The sequence below is a fragment of the Lontra canadensis genome, unplaced genomic scaffold (assembly GCF_010015895.1).
Source record: "Lontra canadensis isolate GAN:19392208 unplaced genomic scaffold, GSC_riverotter_1.0 scaffold25, whole genome shotgun sequence".
Lineage (NCBI taxonomy): Eukaryota > Metazoa > Chordata > Mammalia > Carnivora > Mustelidae > Lontra > Lontra canadensis.
Genome location: NW_022631019.1, coordinates 8,788,366 through 8,807,597, shown reverse-complemented (window position 1 = coordinate 8,807,597; position 19,232 = coordinate 8,788,366). Strand labels below are relative to the sequence as shown.

The window sequence follows — 19,232 nt, the reverse complement described above, 5'->3', positions numbered from 1 at the left end:
ATTCGTAACAAACTGACCTGATTTAAACCAATAAAACAATGATGAAAATGACACAGAATAAGATGTATTAACCAAAAACAGAAAACCCCCAACTACTTGGCAAAAATTTAGATCTGCAGGATTTGAGCTGGGAAATCTGGGCTGGGTAGAAACAAATGCCATAAAGCAATAGAGAAAGAAATGAGCCCACCACACAAACGCAAAGGTCACCAGCAAAATTAACACACGGTGAGTACCGAACCATGAATTCTAGTATCTAATGATTTTGATGAAAATACAGTCAAAAAGAGAAAGTTAGTAAAATACTTGAATTTGTAAACCTAAGTCAAAAGATGCCTGAGATCAAAAAGGTACCCATGATCCAAAGTATCCCACACTGCCTTGATAAAAGACGCAAGTGCAGGGATAGAAAGGGAGAAGAACAGAGCAGGGGTTCCCTTAGGGACGATCAGAAGTGCTCCTGCTCTTTGCTGGAAGAAATCACGGAGCTCTGGGCTTCCTGAGGGAAGACTGAACAGCAGCCGTTCCGAGCAAACACTGAGCTTCTACAGGACTAGGGAAGAGAACGGAATCATTTGTTCTATGGTTGACACCTGAAATTCCCTGAAAACAAAAAACAGCCCTTTTTTTGTTTTAGAATAATTATGAAATTTTTCTGTAAGTATATGAAAATATTACACAATAATCACAGACAGAAGAAAATTAGAATCCACAGAAGAGAGGGAATTGAGGCAATGGGCCTCTCCTCAGTTCTTTGGCTTTGAAAGAGACGGTCTTACAGATACTCGTGTGACACCTGATGAGGCCAAAGGATGCTCTTTGGAGTTCATGCCACAGAAAGAAACCTGTTCCTCCAACATGTTTCTGGAATTTGAAATGCTATGCTTTTCTTAAATAAATCCTATTCCTGGAAAGGAGTCTGGCAGCAATCGTCTTGTCATGGCCTTTGGAAGGGGATCAGATCTTTGAGGTTCTACTCGAAGGCTTAGAGTCCTTTTGCCAAGATCTAGGCAAGGGAGTCACAGGACAGAGGCTCACAGCTTGGTGGCCAATCCCTAAGTCATATCGCCTTAGATTTGGAATCCATAAGCAGATGTCTGGGGGTTGGACAATGAGAAGAAAGGGCTTAGAGAAATAAAGGGGACAAAGGGCACAGACTATTTTCCAGTCCTATTTCTTTGAGGCAAATATTAAATAAATTAAATAACAGTTAAAACTGTAACAAAGAATTCCAGAAGTGGATATGATGGACCTGAAATAAAATATCTGCTGTGAATAATTCAAACATCTATCCAGAGACAAGGAAGACCTGCAGATCCATTACCTTCTTAGGAGACTGAATAAATTCCCTTTTAACTTCTCACTGGGTTTTCACATACCTTATCTCTTTTGTTCTTCAGGTCAATGGGACCCAGCGGAGATTAACATCCTCTTTTCATAGGTTAAAACACACACACACACACACACACACACACACACACACACACACAAACACACATACCCCTCAAGATTAACAGAAAAAAAAGATTATTTAAAGGCAGGCATAGGGTTAGAACCCAGGTATCCCTAACGGCCAGCCCTACACTCCCCCTCAACGCACAAGCCTATGTCTGCAAAAGTGCTGGATGATCTCAGGAAGTGGTAATCCTTTCTGATAAGCCAATAAAAACTTGAGATTCTTGCTCCAGGAAAATACACAGATACACAATATTTCTAATTATTTTCAAGAGGTTTATGGAGCTTCTCCACTCCACTCGGAGCGTGATGAACCAAGGCTAAAGCCCTTTGGTCTTTGAAGCCCAGTGGGGCTGGCTGGTGGGCTTGGTTGGGGAGATGTAGTTTTGTCTTCCAACCCCTTCCTTTAATCATGAGAACCCAGGCACTTGTTAAAGAAATGCTTTCCACAGGCCACCAGTTGATTATTGTGGTCATTTGCACTTCCTTCAACTCCTCTTGTGTAAGCCCAAAAGCAAACAAAACATGCCCCCAAAGCAAAACTAAAGGTCTGATGGCTTTCAACCCACAAAACTTCAAGAAAATGGAGATCTTCAGCCAAACTACAAACATAAAGAATCACAGGTGACCTGAGTGGGTATTTAGTTGACAGACCTGGCTTCTGGAGCTACCATTTCCAACAAGAAATGGTAATGTTCAGTTTCCTTGCTTTCTCATCTTAGATATATGGACTAATTTTTTTTTTTTTAACACACCCAGGGTTCTTGGTATCCAAATAAATTTACACAGCAATCTCTCTGACTAGCACCCTCTGATGCCAACACTGATTAGCTTACTAGAGGCAAAAGAATTACACAAAGAAGGACCCCAACCACACGGAGACCATGGTTCCCATTCAAGAGGCCCTGGAACCTGGAAGGCAGTCCCCTGTGCAAATCCAATGACAATAGAGATTTTATTTATTTATTTGTCAGAGAGAGAGAGGGCACAAGCAGGCAAAGTGGCAGGCAGAGGCAGGGAGAGAAGCAAGCTCCTTCTGAGCAAGGAGTCGGATGCAGGACTCGATCCCAGGACCGTGGGATCATGACCTGAGCTGAAGGCAGCGGCTTAACTGACTGAGCCACCCAGGCGTCCCAACAAATCCAATGACAATATAAAGCCAGATATCCAATAAAATGCCTGATCAGGGTCACCCAGACCTTCAGTAGAGACTGACCTTATGCCAAGCCTCACTCCTTTGGGAGTGAGGCTTGGCATAAGGAGCATTCTGCTCTTTTTCTATGTAAGTTCTCTTTTTGTGTGGACCCTCAGGCTTCAAAAACCATTTTTCCAGGGGAAGCAGAAGAACCAAGAAATACATGAGACTTCCATGAATGAGGGAAAATAAAGAAAGGGCCAACCCTTTCCACCAGGATGTCACAGAGAAACCTGCATAAGGTCTCACCCGGGCAGAGGCCACAGGCATGTTTCCAACTTCTTCATTCTCATCAAAAAGGTTAACAACAGAGGGTCCCTAACAGCCAAACTGACCCAGAGGGAGTTTGATTCTCCCACACTCCGTGCCTGACACCTGCCTCCTCCGTAGACTGAACACGGTGGCTTTCATTTCAGGCGCACTGAAGGTTCCCTGGTGGCTAACGTCTGAGTGTCTAAGAGTCAGAGTGACAACCTGTTTTTCTTGTCCAGCCTCTATTTTTCATTTTCAGGACATGCTATCTCATTTTATCCTTACAATGAGCGTGTGAGGGAGGTACATTTCAATTCCACGTCGAAGAGGGTCTCTCAGTAAACCGTAAGTGCATTTCTTCCCCAAAAAGCAAAGCCCACGGGTACAAAAACCAAGAAAGTAATTATAAAACCGAGGAGGCTTCTCTATGTTAATAAGAATTTCATCAAATTCAATAAAACGTCACAGTTGGGCATTTACAACTGAATATTTAAGTGCCCTTGTTTATACCAAGTTGAGGAGCTTGAAAGGACCCAGGGCAACCTGGGCCACCGCTTGACGCTTTTTGTGGCCGTCGGGGTGAAGGTCCCAGGTCTGCATGAGCCGTGATTCGAGGCCAAAGCGTATGTGCTCACTCAGGCTCTGAAGTTAAGTCTGTTGCACAACCATGACTTAGAAAGTCTCTCCTGCCTCTCTGCTGCCTGTTTTGAGCCACAAGCCAAACAGCACACTGTTGAATGTTACCTGACTTGACTGAGGAACTATCCCCTCTAGAAAAGTCTGGAAGACAGGAGTAAGTCCCCAGCTTTCACATGCCGTTACCAGGATCGCCGAGCAGTACAGATGTGCCGCCCAACCCACGTTCTCACCGGCCCTTCACGACGACCCCCTGAGGCACCATTAACCCTCTGTTCGCTGGAGCCGGCTGCTCGCCGCACGGCCCACGGCACAGGTGCGCGAGCTCGTCCCTGCCACACGGGCCCAGAAAGATGCAGAGAGCACAAGTGCTTTCTCAAAGCGCTTCCTTCTCGAGAAGGTCAATCTCTAGGAGGCAAGTCTGCAGAACTGACACAGGGGGAGGGAAGGAGAGGCCTTCCGCATGCTGTCAGATAGCAACAGCTCCCCCCCAATCACCTTCGCCTTTCCCAGCTTCACACAGTGAGCTCCTGCCAAGAAATAAATTGCGGAATAACAAGATGTCCGCTGAACAAGAGGCCTATGAACAAAAAAGCCAACCAGACAGCAGGACCCGAGAGAATTAAACCACTGTCCTTCCTTCCGCTGCTCTAGAAGCCTATTTTCAGTATGGGCTCTCTCCTGTAAGCTGTGGGAAAGAACTGGTAGATTTTAGGCAGGAGAAGAGCACAGCCAAATCCTAGGTTTATACAAAGTGAGTTCACTCTAGCGGCATCGTGCTGGCCGCCGTGGAGTCCAGTGGGTCGGGGGGGCTAGTGCAGTGACCCAGGGAGGGGACAACTGAAGCCTGGGAAGAGGTGGCAGTGGCGGACACAAGGAAGATGACATAACCATGGGGGACCTGAGGACCTGACGCCAGGAGCACAGAGTGGCGGGTAGGTAATGAAGCCAAGCCCGTATGTGTAACTCCTCACAGCCTCATGGCTAGGACAGAATCTCGGGGACGTGGAACACTCTGGAGGTCAGCGACAAGGGATTTCACCTTTCTTTCCTTACCTTGGCAGCAGAGTTTGATACGCCGTGTGTGACATTTCTGATGAGGCCCCCGACATTTCCGTATTTTATTAGTCCAGTAACCCCTTCAGAAACATCATTCAACAGTCCCATGGGATTGCCGAGAAAGTCCACGGATCCCAAGATCCGAGCTGCCTGGCTGAGGAGTTCCTGTGAAATGGGGCAGACAGAGGAGATGAAAACAGCACCTGCTGATGCTTGCGGGCAGAATGTCCCTAGCAAAAAGGCGAGACATCTTGTCTCATCCTCCATTCGCATCAACACCCACAACGACATCTTAATTCTCATCAACTGCCAGCTCCTAACCTTCCATGAGCTCCACCCAAGCTCTCCCCATGCATGCACCCAGAGACTACTCTCAGTACTCAGAAACGCGCCTCAAAGCCATTCCAAAGAATAAACAGGAAAGACCCTTTACAAATATTATTAGCATATACTTCACACTCCCCATTGTTCCTACAAATAGGGAACTCAGCAGCAGGAGGAGAGTTCTAGAAGGAAAATGAGGGAAGAGAGTGGAGTCGTAGTTCCCCTCGTAATCGGCAGAGGGGACGGTGCATAATGAGGGCACGAGCAACCCTCCACTGATTCCAGTGCTATCTGCTACGTCACTGTCCTCACAGTTTATTGGAAATACCACCAATTAAGAAAGTTGAGGAAGGGAGCAAATAAGGAAAGGAGGGAGGTGGGAGGGAGGGGTGAGAAAAGGAAGCAGGAATAGAATATATTTTAACTTTGACAGTTAATCTATTTGATATGATCTTGACTTCTCTCTTTATCAAAGAGTCTGGATAATAAATACAAAATGGAAAATGTCCAACTTGATAAGAAAATTTGGAAGTTCAACTCTAGGGCAAGATCTCATAGGTTCCAAGAACACTGAGGGGGTTGTTCAAAGTAGGCCCATGCCCAGTCAATAGAGAGGTCAGAGTATTTTGTGTTATCGTTAAAGCATCCATTGAACCCTTAAGACTTGTGACTAATCTGGTGGAAGCCCCTGAGGCTAGCTCTGTGAGGGACAAGACGAACAGCTCATACATCAAATACACTATTTCAGGATTTTCGGAATGTGTACGGGCTTCATGGGCTGTGACCTGACCCCTAACACAGCAAATGTTTAACTGGGCTCTTAGTAGTAATGCCTTAGTAACCAAAATCCCCAAACCAGCAAAACAAACATTCTGCTTATGCTCCAGCCACTAAGTATTTTTCCAAAGCTCACCTCCTGGAAGTGTTTGAGGATATCGTTGATGATGAACTCCTTGGTCTCATAGGGATGTACCCGAGTGAATGGGTCCAGATTAATCACGGCGTCCTCAAACCGAATCAGTGGAAATCCCAAAGTACTTTTCAGGGCCTAGTTAGGGAAGAAAGGAAATGACATTTGATGACCTTCCAGAGTCCTATAATTTTGGATTCCACGAAAGTTACAAGTCCTATCAATTTTCCAATGAGAGTCAAGGTTTTGATATTTATAAATAAGGATGTTCCCTGTAATTACAAAAGCAAAATATGCACAAAAAATATACATGTCACTCAAAGTAACACAGATCACATAGAAATAAACGCTTCTAGCTTCACAGCATAATTCTTTCTGGTCTTTTGTGTTGAGTTTTCCTTTTTTGACTGAAGTTATCACACATATAGAAAGGTACACTAACCAAATGTACAGTTCAATGATTTTTTTCCCCCAAAGTGAGCACAACAAACATGTAACTACCACCCGGGAGACCAGAGAGTAAATTATTATTCCCATCTTGGAAGCAGACCCTCCCCAGCTGTGGCCTCCTGGTCACTACTCCCTCTTCCCCTAGGGTAACCACTATCCTGAGTTCTACCACCATAGGTTAGTTTTCCCTACTTTGAATGTTACACAAAGGACACTGTCAGTATGTACTTTGGGTGTTACAGAGAGCTGCAGTTGCTGAAATTTCATTGTTTGTATTCCAATATACAAATAAAATACAATTTATTAAGCCATCGTTGTTGATAAACAGTGGTGCTGTTTCAAGCTTTTGGCTATTATGAATAATGCTGTGATGAACATTCACGGACATGTACGCACTTTTCTTGAATATGTGCCTGGGAGTAGAGCTGCTGTGTCACGAAGAACATACAAGTCCAACCCTACTACACACAGTACTGCCCAGCAGGCATCAGCAGCGGCTCAATTGGTTCGCAGTCCCTTCGGCAGTCTATGGAACTTCCTGTGGTTCTACATCCTCATCAACTCTCAGTACAGAAAGCCTTTTAAAAGCCAAACATTCCAATGGGTGTGTAATGGCATCTTAGTGTGGTTTTAATTTCCATCTTCCCGGTGAAGCGCAAGATCAAGCACCTTGTCATACATACATTGGCCGTTTGGAGCTCCCTTTCTGTGAAGTGCCTACTCAAGTCTTTTGCTTATTTTTGTAGCGGGTTGTCTGGTTTTTACTTACTTTGTAGGCGCTTTTCTTTTTATAGAAGATTTTATTTATTTATTTGTCAGAGAGACAGAGAGGAAGAACGAGCACCAGTAGGGGGAGAGGCAGATGGAAAGGGAGAACCAAGTTCCCCGCTGAGCAGGGAGCCCAATGTGGGATTCGATCCCAGGACCCCGGGATCATGACCTGAGCCAAAGGCAGATGCTTAACCGACCAAGCCACCCAGGCATCACCATTTTTCTTATCCATCCTGTATACAAGTCCTCTGGTGAATAGATGTACTGCAATTAATTGCAATTCTCTTTTCCCATTCTGTGACTTATTACTTTTTAAATAGTGTTTTTTAATGAAATCCAACTTATTGATCTTTTCCTTTAGGAAAAGAGCTTTCTATTTCCTGGTTAAGAAATTATTATCAGGGCACCTGGGTGGCTCAGTCAGTTAAGTGTCTGCCTTCAGCTCTGGTAATGATCCCAGAGTCCTGGGATGAAGTCCCACATTGAGCTCTCTGCTCAGCGGGTTTTCTGCTCAGCAGGGAGCCTGCTTCTCCTTCTTCCTCTGCTTGCCGCTCTGCCTACGTGTGCTCTCTCTCTCTCTCTCTCACTGTCAAATAAATAAATAAAATCTTAAAAAGTTATTATCTATATCAAGGTCATAAAGATACTCCCTGTGTTAATCTAAAAAATTTTTATTGTTTTACTTTTCACATTTAAATCTATAATCTACTTGGGACTTGATTTTTTTATATGGTATGAAGCAGAAATCGAGATCCATTTTTTCCCAGATGGATATCTAATTAACTAAATAATGTTCACTGAAATGATCACCCTCTCCCCTATTGCAGTACAGTGTAAACTTTGTCATAAGTTGAGTAACTGAATTTACATGACTGTTTCTGGATTCATTTTTCTGTTTCATTTTGTTCTGCCTTCTACCCATACCACACTCTCTTAATTATTATAGTTTTGTAATGAGTTTTGAAATCTAACAGTATAAGCTCTCCAACTTTGGTCTTTTTTTTTTTTTAAGGATTTCCCTGGTTATTCTTTGCCTTTTTCATTTCCAAATACATTTTAGAATCAGCTTGTCAATCTGCCACACACACACACACACACACACACACACACACACAAACTGTTGGAATTTTCATCAAGATTGCATTGAATCTATGGATCAATTTGAGGAGAAATGACAACTTCACAGTAGTAAATCTTTCAGTGTATTAATGTGGCATGTCCCCTTATCTATGTAGTTCTCTTCTCTCTTAATAATGTTACATTGTTTTCCATACAGAGGTCTTATATACACCCTTTGCTGGATTTATTCCAAGGTTTCTGCAGTAGATTAAAAATGGCCATATATTCTTTATATCTTATACTATTAGTGAAGGCTATTTCATCTGTACTGACCTTGAAATTTGCTTCAACCAAGAAAATGCAGTGGAAGAACACTCTGTGACTGCTGTGCCTAAGCCTCAAGGGACCTTGGAGCTTCTGCTCTGCCCTTTTTGACACTTCCACCACATGGAGAAGCTGAGAGACCATGTGGAAGAAGGTTCTTTTGATAGCAGCACTTAACACTTGACATGTGAGTAAGGCCATGGTAAACCAGTCAGTCTCAGTTGATTGTCAGATCAATAAAAACAGGTGAGTCCAACAGAAGAAGCATTCAACAGACTCCAGCCCAAATTGCTAACCCACAGAATTGTGAAAAAATAAACCACTAAGGGTTGGAGTAGTTCATCACATAGCCATAAAGAATGATACCATATTTGATGTTTTCTTAACACTGTTGTAAATTACATTCTTCAAACTTTCCTTTTCTCTAAAATTGTTGCTGAAACGTAGAAATACAATTGATTTTTGTACACTGTGTCCAGTGACCAGCTTATACTGGTCGTAAATTCAGTTACTCAACTTATGACAAAGTTTACACTGTGCTGCAATAGGGGAGAGGGTGATCATTTCAGTGAACATTACTTAGTTAATTAGATATCCACCTGGGAAAAAAATGGATCTCGATTTCTGCTTCATACCATATTTATTCATTCAGATAGTAACTTATCGGCACATTTTTTTAGATTTTCTAGGTACACATTCATGTTCTCTGCAAATAACAAAGTTTTCATTTTCCTGTCCAGTTCTTATACTTTTTCTTTATTTCTTCTGTAATCTTTCTAGCCTTATTGCACTGGCTAGGATCTCCAGTATGACAGTGAACTGAAGTGGTGATAATGGGCTGGATCCTTCCCACTGAGCATGTTTGCTGTAGCTTTTTTATAGATACATTTTATCAGATTAAGGTAGTTCCCTTCTTTATTCTTTCTTTTTTTTTTTTTTGTGCCACTATTGAGATAATCATATTTTTTCTTCTTTTCATGTTGTTGATGTGGTAAATTATGTAATTTATCTGAAAATACTTACACTTACATTCCTGGAATAAGCCCAATTAAGTTATATTTTCCTTCTCATACACTGCTGTATTTGATTTGTTAATACATTGTTCAGATTTCTTTCTTCTATGTTCATGAAACAATTCTGGTCTATAATTTTCCCTTATTTATTTTTAAAATATAGATTATAGCTTTCTGGTAAACTTCTTGAACACACTGACATTTACTCTTTAAAATTCTGTTTGATAATGTCAATATTTGTTTTATCTATGGGTCTGCTTCTAGTGTCTGTTTTTATTCTTGGTCCCCTCTCTTGGTAGGTCTGGTAATTTGTGACTGAATCTAACATTTTCTATGAAAACTTTTACAGATTTCAGATGAGTCTTTAGTTTTTAGCAGGCAGTTAAAGGGCTTCATGTAATCAGGATTTGGGCTTTCTCAAGGCTGGATTTCAGTCTTTGAAACCCCTGGTCTATTTTACTCTTTATAAGGCCTGGTGTAGTGTCAGCGTTATCAACTGACAACCAATTCAGTTCCTCCACTTTTAATCTCCCCGGCACCAGAAAACTGCCAAAAGGTCTACTTTGTTTTCCTGCCTCTTGACCACCACTTTCTGCTTGGCCTATCTCAGATGAAGTTACCTAGAAATTGGTATCTGCCTCAAGACATACAGCAGCTCAGACCACTGGGGGCTCTTTTCTGCCTGTCCTTTCTCTGTAAGATATTAGCCCCACCCTTGATTACCAGCTCTCTTAGTACCTAACGTTTGCTATGCCAACCCCAGGAGATTGCCAGAAGCCTTACTCAGACTCTTGCCTTGACAGCTGCTTTCTGCTCACCTTCTCTGACTTTCTCCCCATATCATTTACAGATTAGGATTATCTCAAGAATAAAAGCAGAGTAAATTTGGACTCAGTTTATTGAGTTTCCTTCCTCACATAAATCTTGGACCATCAGGTCCTAGATGTCCTGGTCGCTTTCTAATATCTTCAAACAGACTTTCAGGGTTTTTCTCTACCAAGCTTTTCTTGCAATTCTCAGCGAGTCTGGCTCCACTATAAGCCAGTTAACAATTTCAGGATATGGTCTATTTTCCAATTATATTTTTATTTAACAAGATTGATAATTCAAGGATTTTGGACAGCATGCAAAATACTTTACTTCTTTGAATGTGAAAACAATTTTTCATGCCAATAATGTTAATAAATCTCTGATCTACACAGAATCTTTCCTGTATAGTGTGTAAGTAAAAATCTAATTGTGTATTTTTCCAAATGGGTATCTAGTTGGTCTAATAGCACTTACTAAAATCTCTATATAACCCCCAGTGAATCATAAATGCCTTTATGGTAAAATCTCATGTGCAATTTCATGCACTTTCTATTTTCTCCCTTATTTTTCATCTTTTAGCGTGTATTTTCAGAGGCTGTCTTAAATTCTTTTGGGACAAGAGCATCTTTAACTGAAATGAAATTGTGTAATGGGAAGAAAATATAGATGGAATTTTTTAAAAACCAGAGAATGGGGAAAATTTTGGGGACTCAAATACGAACAGGCAAAAGACTGGTAATTTTGATGACATAAAAATAAAAAGCTTTCCTGTGATTAAAAAAAACCCAAAAACATACATACATCAAAAGTAAAAAAAGCCAATTGAAAAACCGAAGGAAAAAAACCTTGCAATTCATTTCAAAGACCAAACTTATATAAAAAGCTTCTTAAATTACAGGTGATAAAAGACCATTAATATGATTTTTTAAATGGGCAAGTGATGCAACCAGTTTGGTTCAGAGGTAAAAAGAGCCCTTAAATAGATTGGTCAGGAGAAGCAGAGAAAAAGAAAACTGTGAAGAAGACAAAGAAACAAACAGAGGAATAAGAGGAGAACCAGAAAGGGATGGGGAGGTCAGCAATGCTGACTATAGCGGAGGACCCTACAGAGATGAGGATAGACAAAAGGTCCCTACATCTGGGCCCTTGGGAAGTCACCAGTAACCTCCTACTAAACAATTTATTTTAGAGATTGAGAGCATTCTTAGGTTAATTCAGCCTAACACGCTAATTCAGCCGAACACTCTCATTTTTTTAAATAAAACCAAAGAAATGTTAAGTGGATGACCTAAACTTGTGCAGTTAGTTATTAGGAGATCTTAGACTCAAACGTGCTCATTTTCACGACAGTAACCACCCATTAGGTGGAAAGCATGCAGACCAGAATGGAGGATTCCATTGTTTCTCCTGAAAAGCTTTCTGCTATTCATTCAAACATGCTTCACACATCCATGTGGCGCAGACTGGGAAACTGAGGCCCAGCCCGGCTTAACCGCTTTGCTTAGAGCCGCCCAGTAAATGCACTGGGGGAGGTACTGACATCAGGTCAGCAGTCTGTTTTGCCAATACACCTCTGAGCATTACTGTCTTCTCAGAGAAGAGGAAATGAAATCCAAACAAAGGCTTAAGGCAAAAGCTTTTTTGCTCCCCAACTTCCTCATTGCAACCAAATACTGAATAAGAGGAACCAAACATAGGAGCAGAGACTCTACAACCTTTACCAAATTGTCCAGATCCTCACGAGAGACTCCGACCCCTTTCTGAATGGCTTCTGTGCTTTGTCTGAACCCAGGAGATACCCTGGCCCTTCAGTAAAAATTATCTCGGCCTCGTCATTTATGGCTCTGGGGCCTCCCACGGTAGAAAGAGCCAAGATGCAGCCCTGGGTATGAATTAATCTGCCACCTTCAGGTTGTTCGGGTCAGTCAAAGGAAAACAGATGAGGGGAAAGAGCCAAACAGGGCTTTTTCCTGTAGTAACGAAATGACTAATCGAATACAGTAGTATACAAAATTGATGCTTATTTACTCAAGTAGCAGACAGTTTCCTGTTATAAAACGGATTCTGGAGAAAGCCATCTGGGCTCAGAAGTTCCTAATAAAACTAGGAAACTGTCTATTCCTACCTCCTCCAGACGAAAACCGCTGAAGTCTTCCAGAAACTTTATGGAGTTGAAAGAAGAGATACCTGTCCATATGCCATAAGGTCTCGGATCACAAGCCAGTCCCTGGGCCACGTCTTTTCCTTTCTGAGTTTATCCTGCACTAAACAAAACTGTCTGGAATTCATTCTTTAAAGGTTTATTTATGGTACATAGAGACTGTTTATGTGAAGCAGGGTATTTGCCCATTTCCCTCCTGGGACAGTGTTTAAAACTACAGGCATAGTTCCCTCTCTGGCACTTTCTGAAATACAATTAACAATACTGGATCTTTTTTCCTTTTAACAAATCTGGTTTTTATTTAGGGAGGGGAGGAAAAAAGTAAAGGGTCTGAAGTTTCCCAACAAATTATTTCAAGCCTTTGAGAAGACAGTTTTAGGCTTTTTAAATAGTGTCTTTGTTTGAAATTCCCCCTCACCCCACCCTCTTGCTCTCTGACCATTAAAATGTGGGTTTTCTTCCAAACTAGATTGCTCAATTAAAGCCCTTCTTTTGTAATACCCCAATGCTCTAAATGGGAAAAGGACTGCTGTAGGCCACCTCGTGAAACCTTTGAAAGGCTCCTGGCTTCTTTTGATCTTTAAAAAAAAAAAAAACCCAAGTACATACAAACTACCTGGTTTTTCCATCTTACCCTTCTACTCCCTAGTAGTGCAGGCTGGGGAGAATAATGGAGAGGAAGGGGGGAGGGGAAGGATGTGTCTGCCTTTGTGAAATGGAGCTATTATCTCCCCCTTCTCCCATCACAGAGGAAGGAATCCAATCGAGATAGCAGATGGGGAAGTGCTCTCAGTCCTTCTGAACAGACACTGTATCTGGCAATAATGTGCCCTCCGTGTAAACGTGAAGAGACTTCCCTCTGAGATTTCGGACAGCCTCACTTCTGGCCTGGAGTCAAGAGAATCAAGATAATTATTCCTTCAATACCAAAGACACGGTTACCTTTTAGTCAGACTCTTGTGATTCCTGCTCTGGGACAGCACTCCATTCCCTAAGCACATACTTTGAGCCATTACACAGTCATCTCAAAGAGCACACGGCTCTTTCTAAGAGCTGCTAATAAAGGGATATTAATCTGTTAGGAAACTCTTTGAATAAATGACATTATTTTATGAGTCCCAGACTCCACGAGGAGAACTCGAGACACAGTGAAACGGTGACTTCCACAAGCTGAGAATTTAACTCTGAAGTCCCAATTCCCAGCACCCTGCCTGAAACAGTAATGTGCCCCATTCAGGATGCCCTCCCACCCCCAGCCACCCAGCTCATGACACAGCTGCTCCACTGGATTTCTGGAACAATCATCTGAAAAGGCCTTCAAAATGTTCCTTCAGTACGGTGACAAATGGAACATTGGCCTTAACGGATCGCCCGTGTACCGTTCCCACAGCATCACGCACGCAATGGCACCCTGTCCCCAGAGGTCTGGACCTACTTCAGCTGTAGGAAACCCTATTGCATTTGTCAGGCTGGGGGAAAGTGTTTTGCTGGGAGCGATCTGAAAGGAACCGTTAGGTGTCTGTGTTTCTAAGTAAGATGATTTAAAAAACAAGAAGTCCTTAACTCTCAGGAAATGCTTAACATTGGTTTGTTGGGCGCATGCCAAGTGTTCTGGGGGAATATATACTTTATCAAACAAACCCATTCCAAGGGGTCACATAAGTCAAGTGGATACTTGTGGATATTAACAAGATAGTGGTTTTCCCATGGTTTTCCCCCCACTCCCAGGCTAATTATAAGTATCTTTAGTCTCCTGGGAAACATGAAATTAAAGCCAATCAAGCAGACAGGAGAGTCCGCTGGAAAGGGCACGCAACGCTGTTCTCAGGATGGTTGCAAAGCAACTCCTGCCCCTCTGGTCCTGACCAGCATCCCCAGCTTGCCGCGGAAATGAAGCAGCCACCCTTGCCCCATCCTTATCCAAGTATGATCTGCTGATGACCAGACCACTGTCTCGTTACCTATAGGTCTGTTTTAGAAGTTGTGAGTTGGCAAACCAGGCACCACATGAGGCCCACACATGTGTTTTGTCAAGCCCAAAAGGTTTTTAAAGAAAAGAACTCAAACCGGTTGCCAACATTTCAAAACCAGGAGATTCCACATAAACACCCAGATTTCTGGCTTCGCTTTAAAAATCTGGGGATCCGGCCACACTGGGTTCACGTTGCCCTGTGACAGCAACTGGCCGGAGCTGAGTCGAGGTGGCCCCTTCAGATGAAGGGCACTCACCCCACACGCCACGGTCCCCACCGCGCTGCGTCACGCGGCGCACTGCTGGACAGTCCCGGCAGGCAGCTGAACGGAGGACGCCAGGTGTATTATTTGTCTGTTCAGGTCTGTAGCTGTTCCTGCTCAGAAGAGAGGCCACCACACAGCATCTGAAAAGAGGCCACGTGGGGCAGTGGCCGCATCCTGGGCTGGTGGTTGCGGGTGGGAGGTGGAGGGAGCAGGTGCCTTGACAACCGTCTTCAAGGGCAATAAACGAAAAGAACCAGAAGCGATGGGTCCGAGCGGCAGTGAGGCAGATTCAGCCTCGGTCTAAGAAAAGACTTTCTAACAAGCACCTGGGGCATCCTCCTGCTCCCATCACGGCCGACCCACAAGGCCTGAGTGAAAGAACTCTCTGAACTCCAACATCCTTGCTCACCAAGGACTCTCACAGCTTTTAAGTGCTCTGATGCCTTATGTTCGCGGGGGGCGGGGCAGGGGGGACGACAGTATATGGTACAGTGCAGCACGGTACGGGCTTCCGAGTCACGCAGGCTTGGATGTGAATCCCAGCCCCAGCCCTTCGTTAAAATGGATCTTCCTGCAGTAGACGAAGATGGAATCCAGGCCCTCTCTGTCAAGGGCAGGTCAGGATGGTCTGCAGGCGTGTCACATTCTGAGATGGTGGTGAGGGAGGCCACATCTCAGTGGTATGGGGCCGAGTGTGCTCCTTGACGGTAGTGGACATTTCTGGTATCAGCCATTCACGCAGAGGTGGAGAGAACCAGATGGGCAGGCAGGTCTTGGGCACAAAAGGCAGGTACTGTCTTGCTTGTAACTTTTCTCCTGAATCTGCGAGCGGCCCTAGGAAAGTAGGCTCTGACCTCATTGAGACAAGCCAAGAGCTAAGAAGACGGGTTTTATGTAATTCTGTTTGCTCTTACTTAAGTATTTTAAAAAGTGCATGTACATCTACACATATGTCCGTATGTACACACATATGTATACACATGTACGTGTGTGTGTATATATTTTGAACCTTCTAAAAGGGAAACCTGTAAAAATACCTGCTATTGAAGATGATCCTGGACAGAAAAAGCAAACAGGAAACATACTCACTCTTTTCCAGGGAAAGCCACTGTTTAACTCTTACCCGGATATCCGCTCACCTTGAGATCCAGCGGTAGCTTGTTGGAGGTGAACACACTCAGCTTGATCTGGGGAATGCTGATTTTGAGGTTTTCGAAGTAGTACCGAATTGGTGTTCCACCCTGCTCAGCCGTCTTATCGTGGAGGTTTTCATCATACTTTTCCACCTCTGGTACAAGAGTAAAATAGTGAAAAAAAAAAAACAAAACTCCTGAAGTCTCACACATCAAATGCTAACACTGAAAAATAATCATACAAAAATGTCAACATGTCTCCAAATTTAGTTTTTCAGGGTTTGGTGCTATGTACAGTATCCCGATGCCACTTCTTGGTAAAAGCAGATGTGCTTCCTCTTGTTTACCAAGAAAGTACAATAGCCTAATCTTTTGTGACTCCATACCATCTGGCAGACATCATCTTTGGAAAAAAAATCATGCAGGTGGGGAAGCCAGAGGCCACGGGTGTGTGCTGGCAACGAGTCTTCTAGAAACCGTGTTGTTCTTATTATGATTATCATAAATGACCCCGATTATCTGCATTTATTTCATGAGATGATATCCAAACAGCATCCCTCGGAGTAGAGTTTAACTGAACTACAATGAACGACATCACCAGGTGAATAAGGTATCTGAGTGCAAGAGAATGCCTTTAAAAGAAACCGGCACAGGCTATAACGAGCTGACGTCATGGCAGCAGGCACCCTCTCTCCCAAATGGCGGACGTTAGTGAAAGCAGCAGAGTCGAAGCAGATTTTTATTTTTACGTCTTGCGTAGTGAGAAGGAGTGACGTGGGCTGGCACACAGCAATGTGCTCTCTGCCTTGCTCCTGTGCCCACAACCACGTGGTCAGCTTACTTTCACTTGGCTTCACGGGCCTTAGAAATACAACCAAGGAGACTGTACCGATCTGCCTATCAAACAAATGTATGCTGTACGCGTTTATGGTTCTCTTTATAGAAAACAAGGGATGAGGTTTGAGAAAATGACGCTGCAAGAGAGACCTGCCCATTTGTATTCAGGGAACCTACACAGGGAGCGTGGAAGAGACGCTCCAGTGAAACAAAGGCCGGGATTTTATAAACGTCTATACAATGCTTGGTGAGAAATTTATTTAGAGCAACTTACGAGAAAAGCACGTCCAGTAAAATTGAAAGCACCTTCCCAGGAAGGTGCCAAAGGAGCCTGGCTACCTGCAGGCAGGGTCTCGAGTGGCTGTCTGAGTCCAAACACACACCCAGAGTGGAAAACATAGTTTTAAACAGATAGAATCTTGCTCCTGATCCCAAATACACTTAAAGTTTGAATCGTTAAGCCTGGGCTAAAGAGCAAAAATATTTTTCTTATGTTGTGTCTAAGTATGTACATATGCACACACGTCCCCAGTGGTTTATTTCTCTAGCCAACGTGGGCATAAAAACATTCAAGTCTATCTTATCATTTCTCAGTTTCGATATTCGGTTTAGTCTTCAAAAGACTAAGCACTGCCGACTTCTTTCTAAGTTCTATATTCAGTCTTACAAAGGCCATGAGGAGGAATCTAAAATAAAGAGACAAAAGCTGTATGATTTCTGTAGTGAATGCTGGGACATGTAGGGTTTCCAACAGCTTCTCTCACTCCTGTCTCTAAAGAAGAGTCAAGTAACTAGAAAACTTGGTAATGACATTAAGGCATAAGGGCATGGAAGTAAAAAGTTAAGAAGTTAAGGCTAGTCAATTTTTTTTTTCCCTTAACTAAATCAAAGGAACTGCCGAAGGGATTTCTGATTCTTGGTCCCCAGTCTGTTTACTAAACAAAGGTTAGGAAACAAAGTGATTTGCTAAATGACGAACATTTCTGTTATCCTCAAGCAGATGAGTCAACAAATGTACAACGAAGAGGAAAAGTGGGCTGCTTCCCAAAGGCTGAACCCTGGGGACCCCAAGACACCCTCTAAGAAGCTTCCCTCATGCCCGCATCCGCACCCTCCGCAGCCCCTGTCAATAGGCTGTTCGGAAAAAAGCTGCTGAGACGCAAGCCTCAGCTTCTGGGCTCTGGCTGCGAGGTGGGAAGGGCGTTTGTCGGGTACTCAGAAGCCGCCTATTTTCACAAGTGGACTAGGAAAGGCCATTCGTGGGTCACTTCCCAGACATAAATCTAGAATATTCAACAGTACCTGATTCTGCTTGATCGTAGCCAAAAAAACTCAGCAGCTTGAGGAGCAGTTTCTCTTCAATTTGCACCGTGAATCTCTGAGCTGTGATCATCAGATGCTAGAGACGGAGAGATTCGGATTAATAGTATAAACACCAGAAGGAACTTTCATCTGGGCCATGAAGAAGGCCCCCAAATGACGTGGCACAGTTTCTTTACTCATGTGATTTTGTAACCGCACTGCCAAATGATTTCTGGCTCATCTCTCTCTACGTTGTTACAATTAGCCAAGAATTCCAGAAGAGGTTTAATATACAATTCACCACCCTCTTGTTTGGTTTCCGGGGCATCTGTGTCTCCTTAGTCAGGATCCCGCTTGCAGATGTGCTGCGGGGGACAGCGTTCTGGTGCTGAGCTCACGTGGACAGCAGCTCGTTGAAGGAGCGGCAGGATTGGAGGGCTGCACACAGGCCCACTGGTAATGGTGACGAAGGGCAGAAATAGGGGAAGCAACCTCTTAGCTCCCACTTTTCCAGAGTTTGCTGCTGTATCAGCCCACTTATAGGTGGAAACTTCTCCAGGGAAGAAAGCTCATCACTGTCCAACGATGTGCTTTTAGTAGTCAGTGTAAGTCAGCTTACACAAGAGGACGTCTGTCCCAAGGTCAGACCCCTCCTACCACTAATTATTCTAATAACACATCTGGGTCACACCTGGTCCTGATCAACCTGGAAGATGCCATGTTTTCCCACAGAGACTCGACTCTGATGAATACAGACTCTGGGCCCTGGGGATTCCACGTTATCCTGTGCAAAGCCACAGTCGAGAACGCTGGGTGCTACGAGGAGCTGCTGTGAGCCCCCTACCCCACGGAGTAAGTCAGACTGCCTTACCGTGAAGGACGACTTCTGGCCACAGCCCGCACTCGGAGACTTGGCCGCGAGAGAACAGATCAGCTCCTGCCACCGCACCAAGCCCAGCAGCCTCCCCCAGCGGCCTACCTTGTAGATGTTGGTCAGAGCGCTCTTACTGGGGAGCTTCACCGCGTTCACCTGCACGGCCGGGCCGGTCTCGATGACCTCATTCTCATTGCTCAGGGGAGTCACGTAGAGCATGAAGGGCTGAGTGGTACCAATGAGCTGATTGTCCACCTGGCCCAGGAAAAAGACAAAACAAGAAGGGACAACGGCTCAGCTCTCAGCTCTCTGTTCTCGTTGCATGGGGTCCCCTCCTTGGTAGGACACTCAGAAAGGACCCCTGCCATGTTCCTCTGTTTCAGCAGCAGCTGGAAAAATGTATCCTCACTGCAGACCAGCAACAACTGT

General features: G+C 43.8%; 1 protein-coding gene across 11 annotated transcripts in view; it reads right to left on the bottom strand.

Annotated features, from left to right (window-relative positions):
- VPS13D (vacuolar protein sorting 13 homolog D) overlaps window positions 1-19,232 on the bottom strand; it is a 250,476-nt gene that overhangs the window by 76,318 nt on the left and 154,926 nt on the right. For all 11 annotated transcript variants that reach the window (XM_032863445.1, XM_032863446.1, XM_032863449.1 and 8 more), the window contains 5 exons: window positions 18,909-19,058; window positions 17,930-18,026; window positions 15,797-15,945; window positions 5,835-5,969; window positions 4,595-4,762 (listed from right to left, as the gene is read on the bottom strand). In XM_032863445.1, coding sequence (XP_032719336.1) covers window positions 4,595-4,762; window positions 5,835-5,969; window positions 15,797-15,945; window positions 17,930-18,026; window positions 18,909-19,058 — 699 coding nt within the window. The remainder of the gene's footprint in view (window positions 1-4,594; window positions 4,763-5,834; window positions 5,970-15,796; window positions 15,946-17,929; window positions 18,027-18,908; window positions 19,059-19,232) is intronic.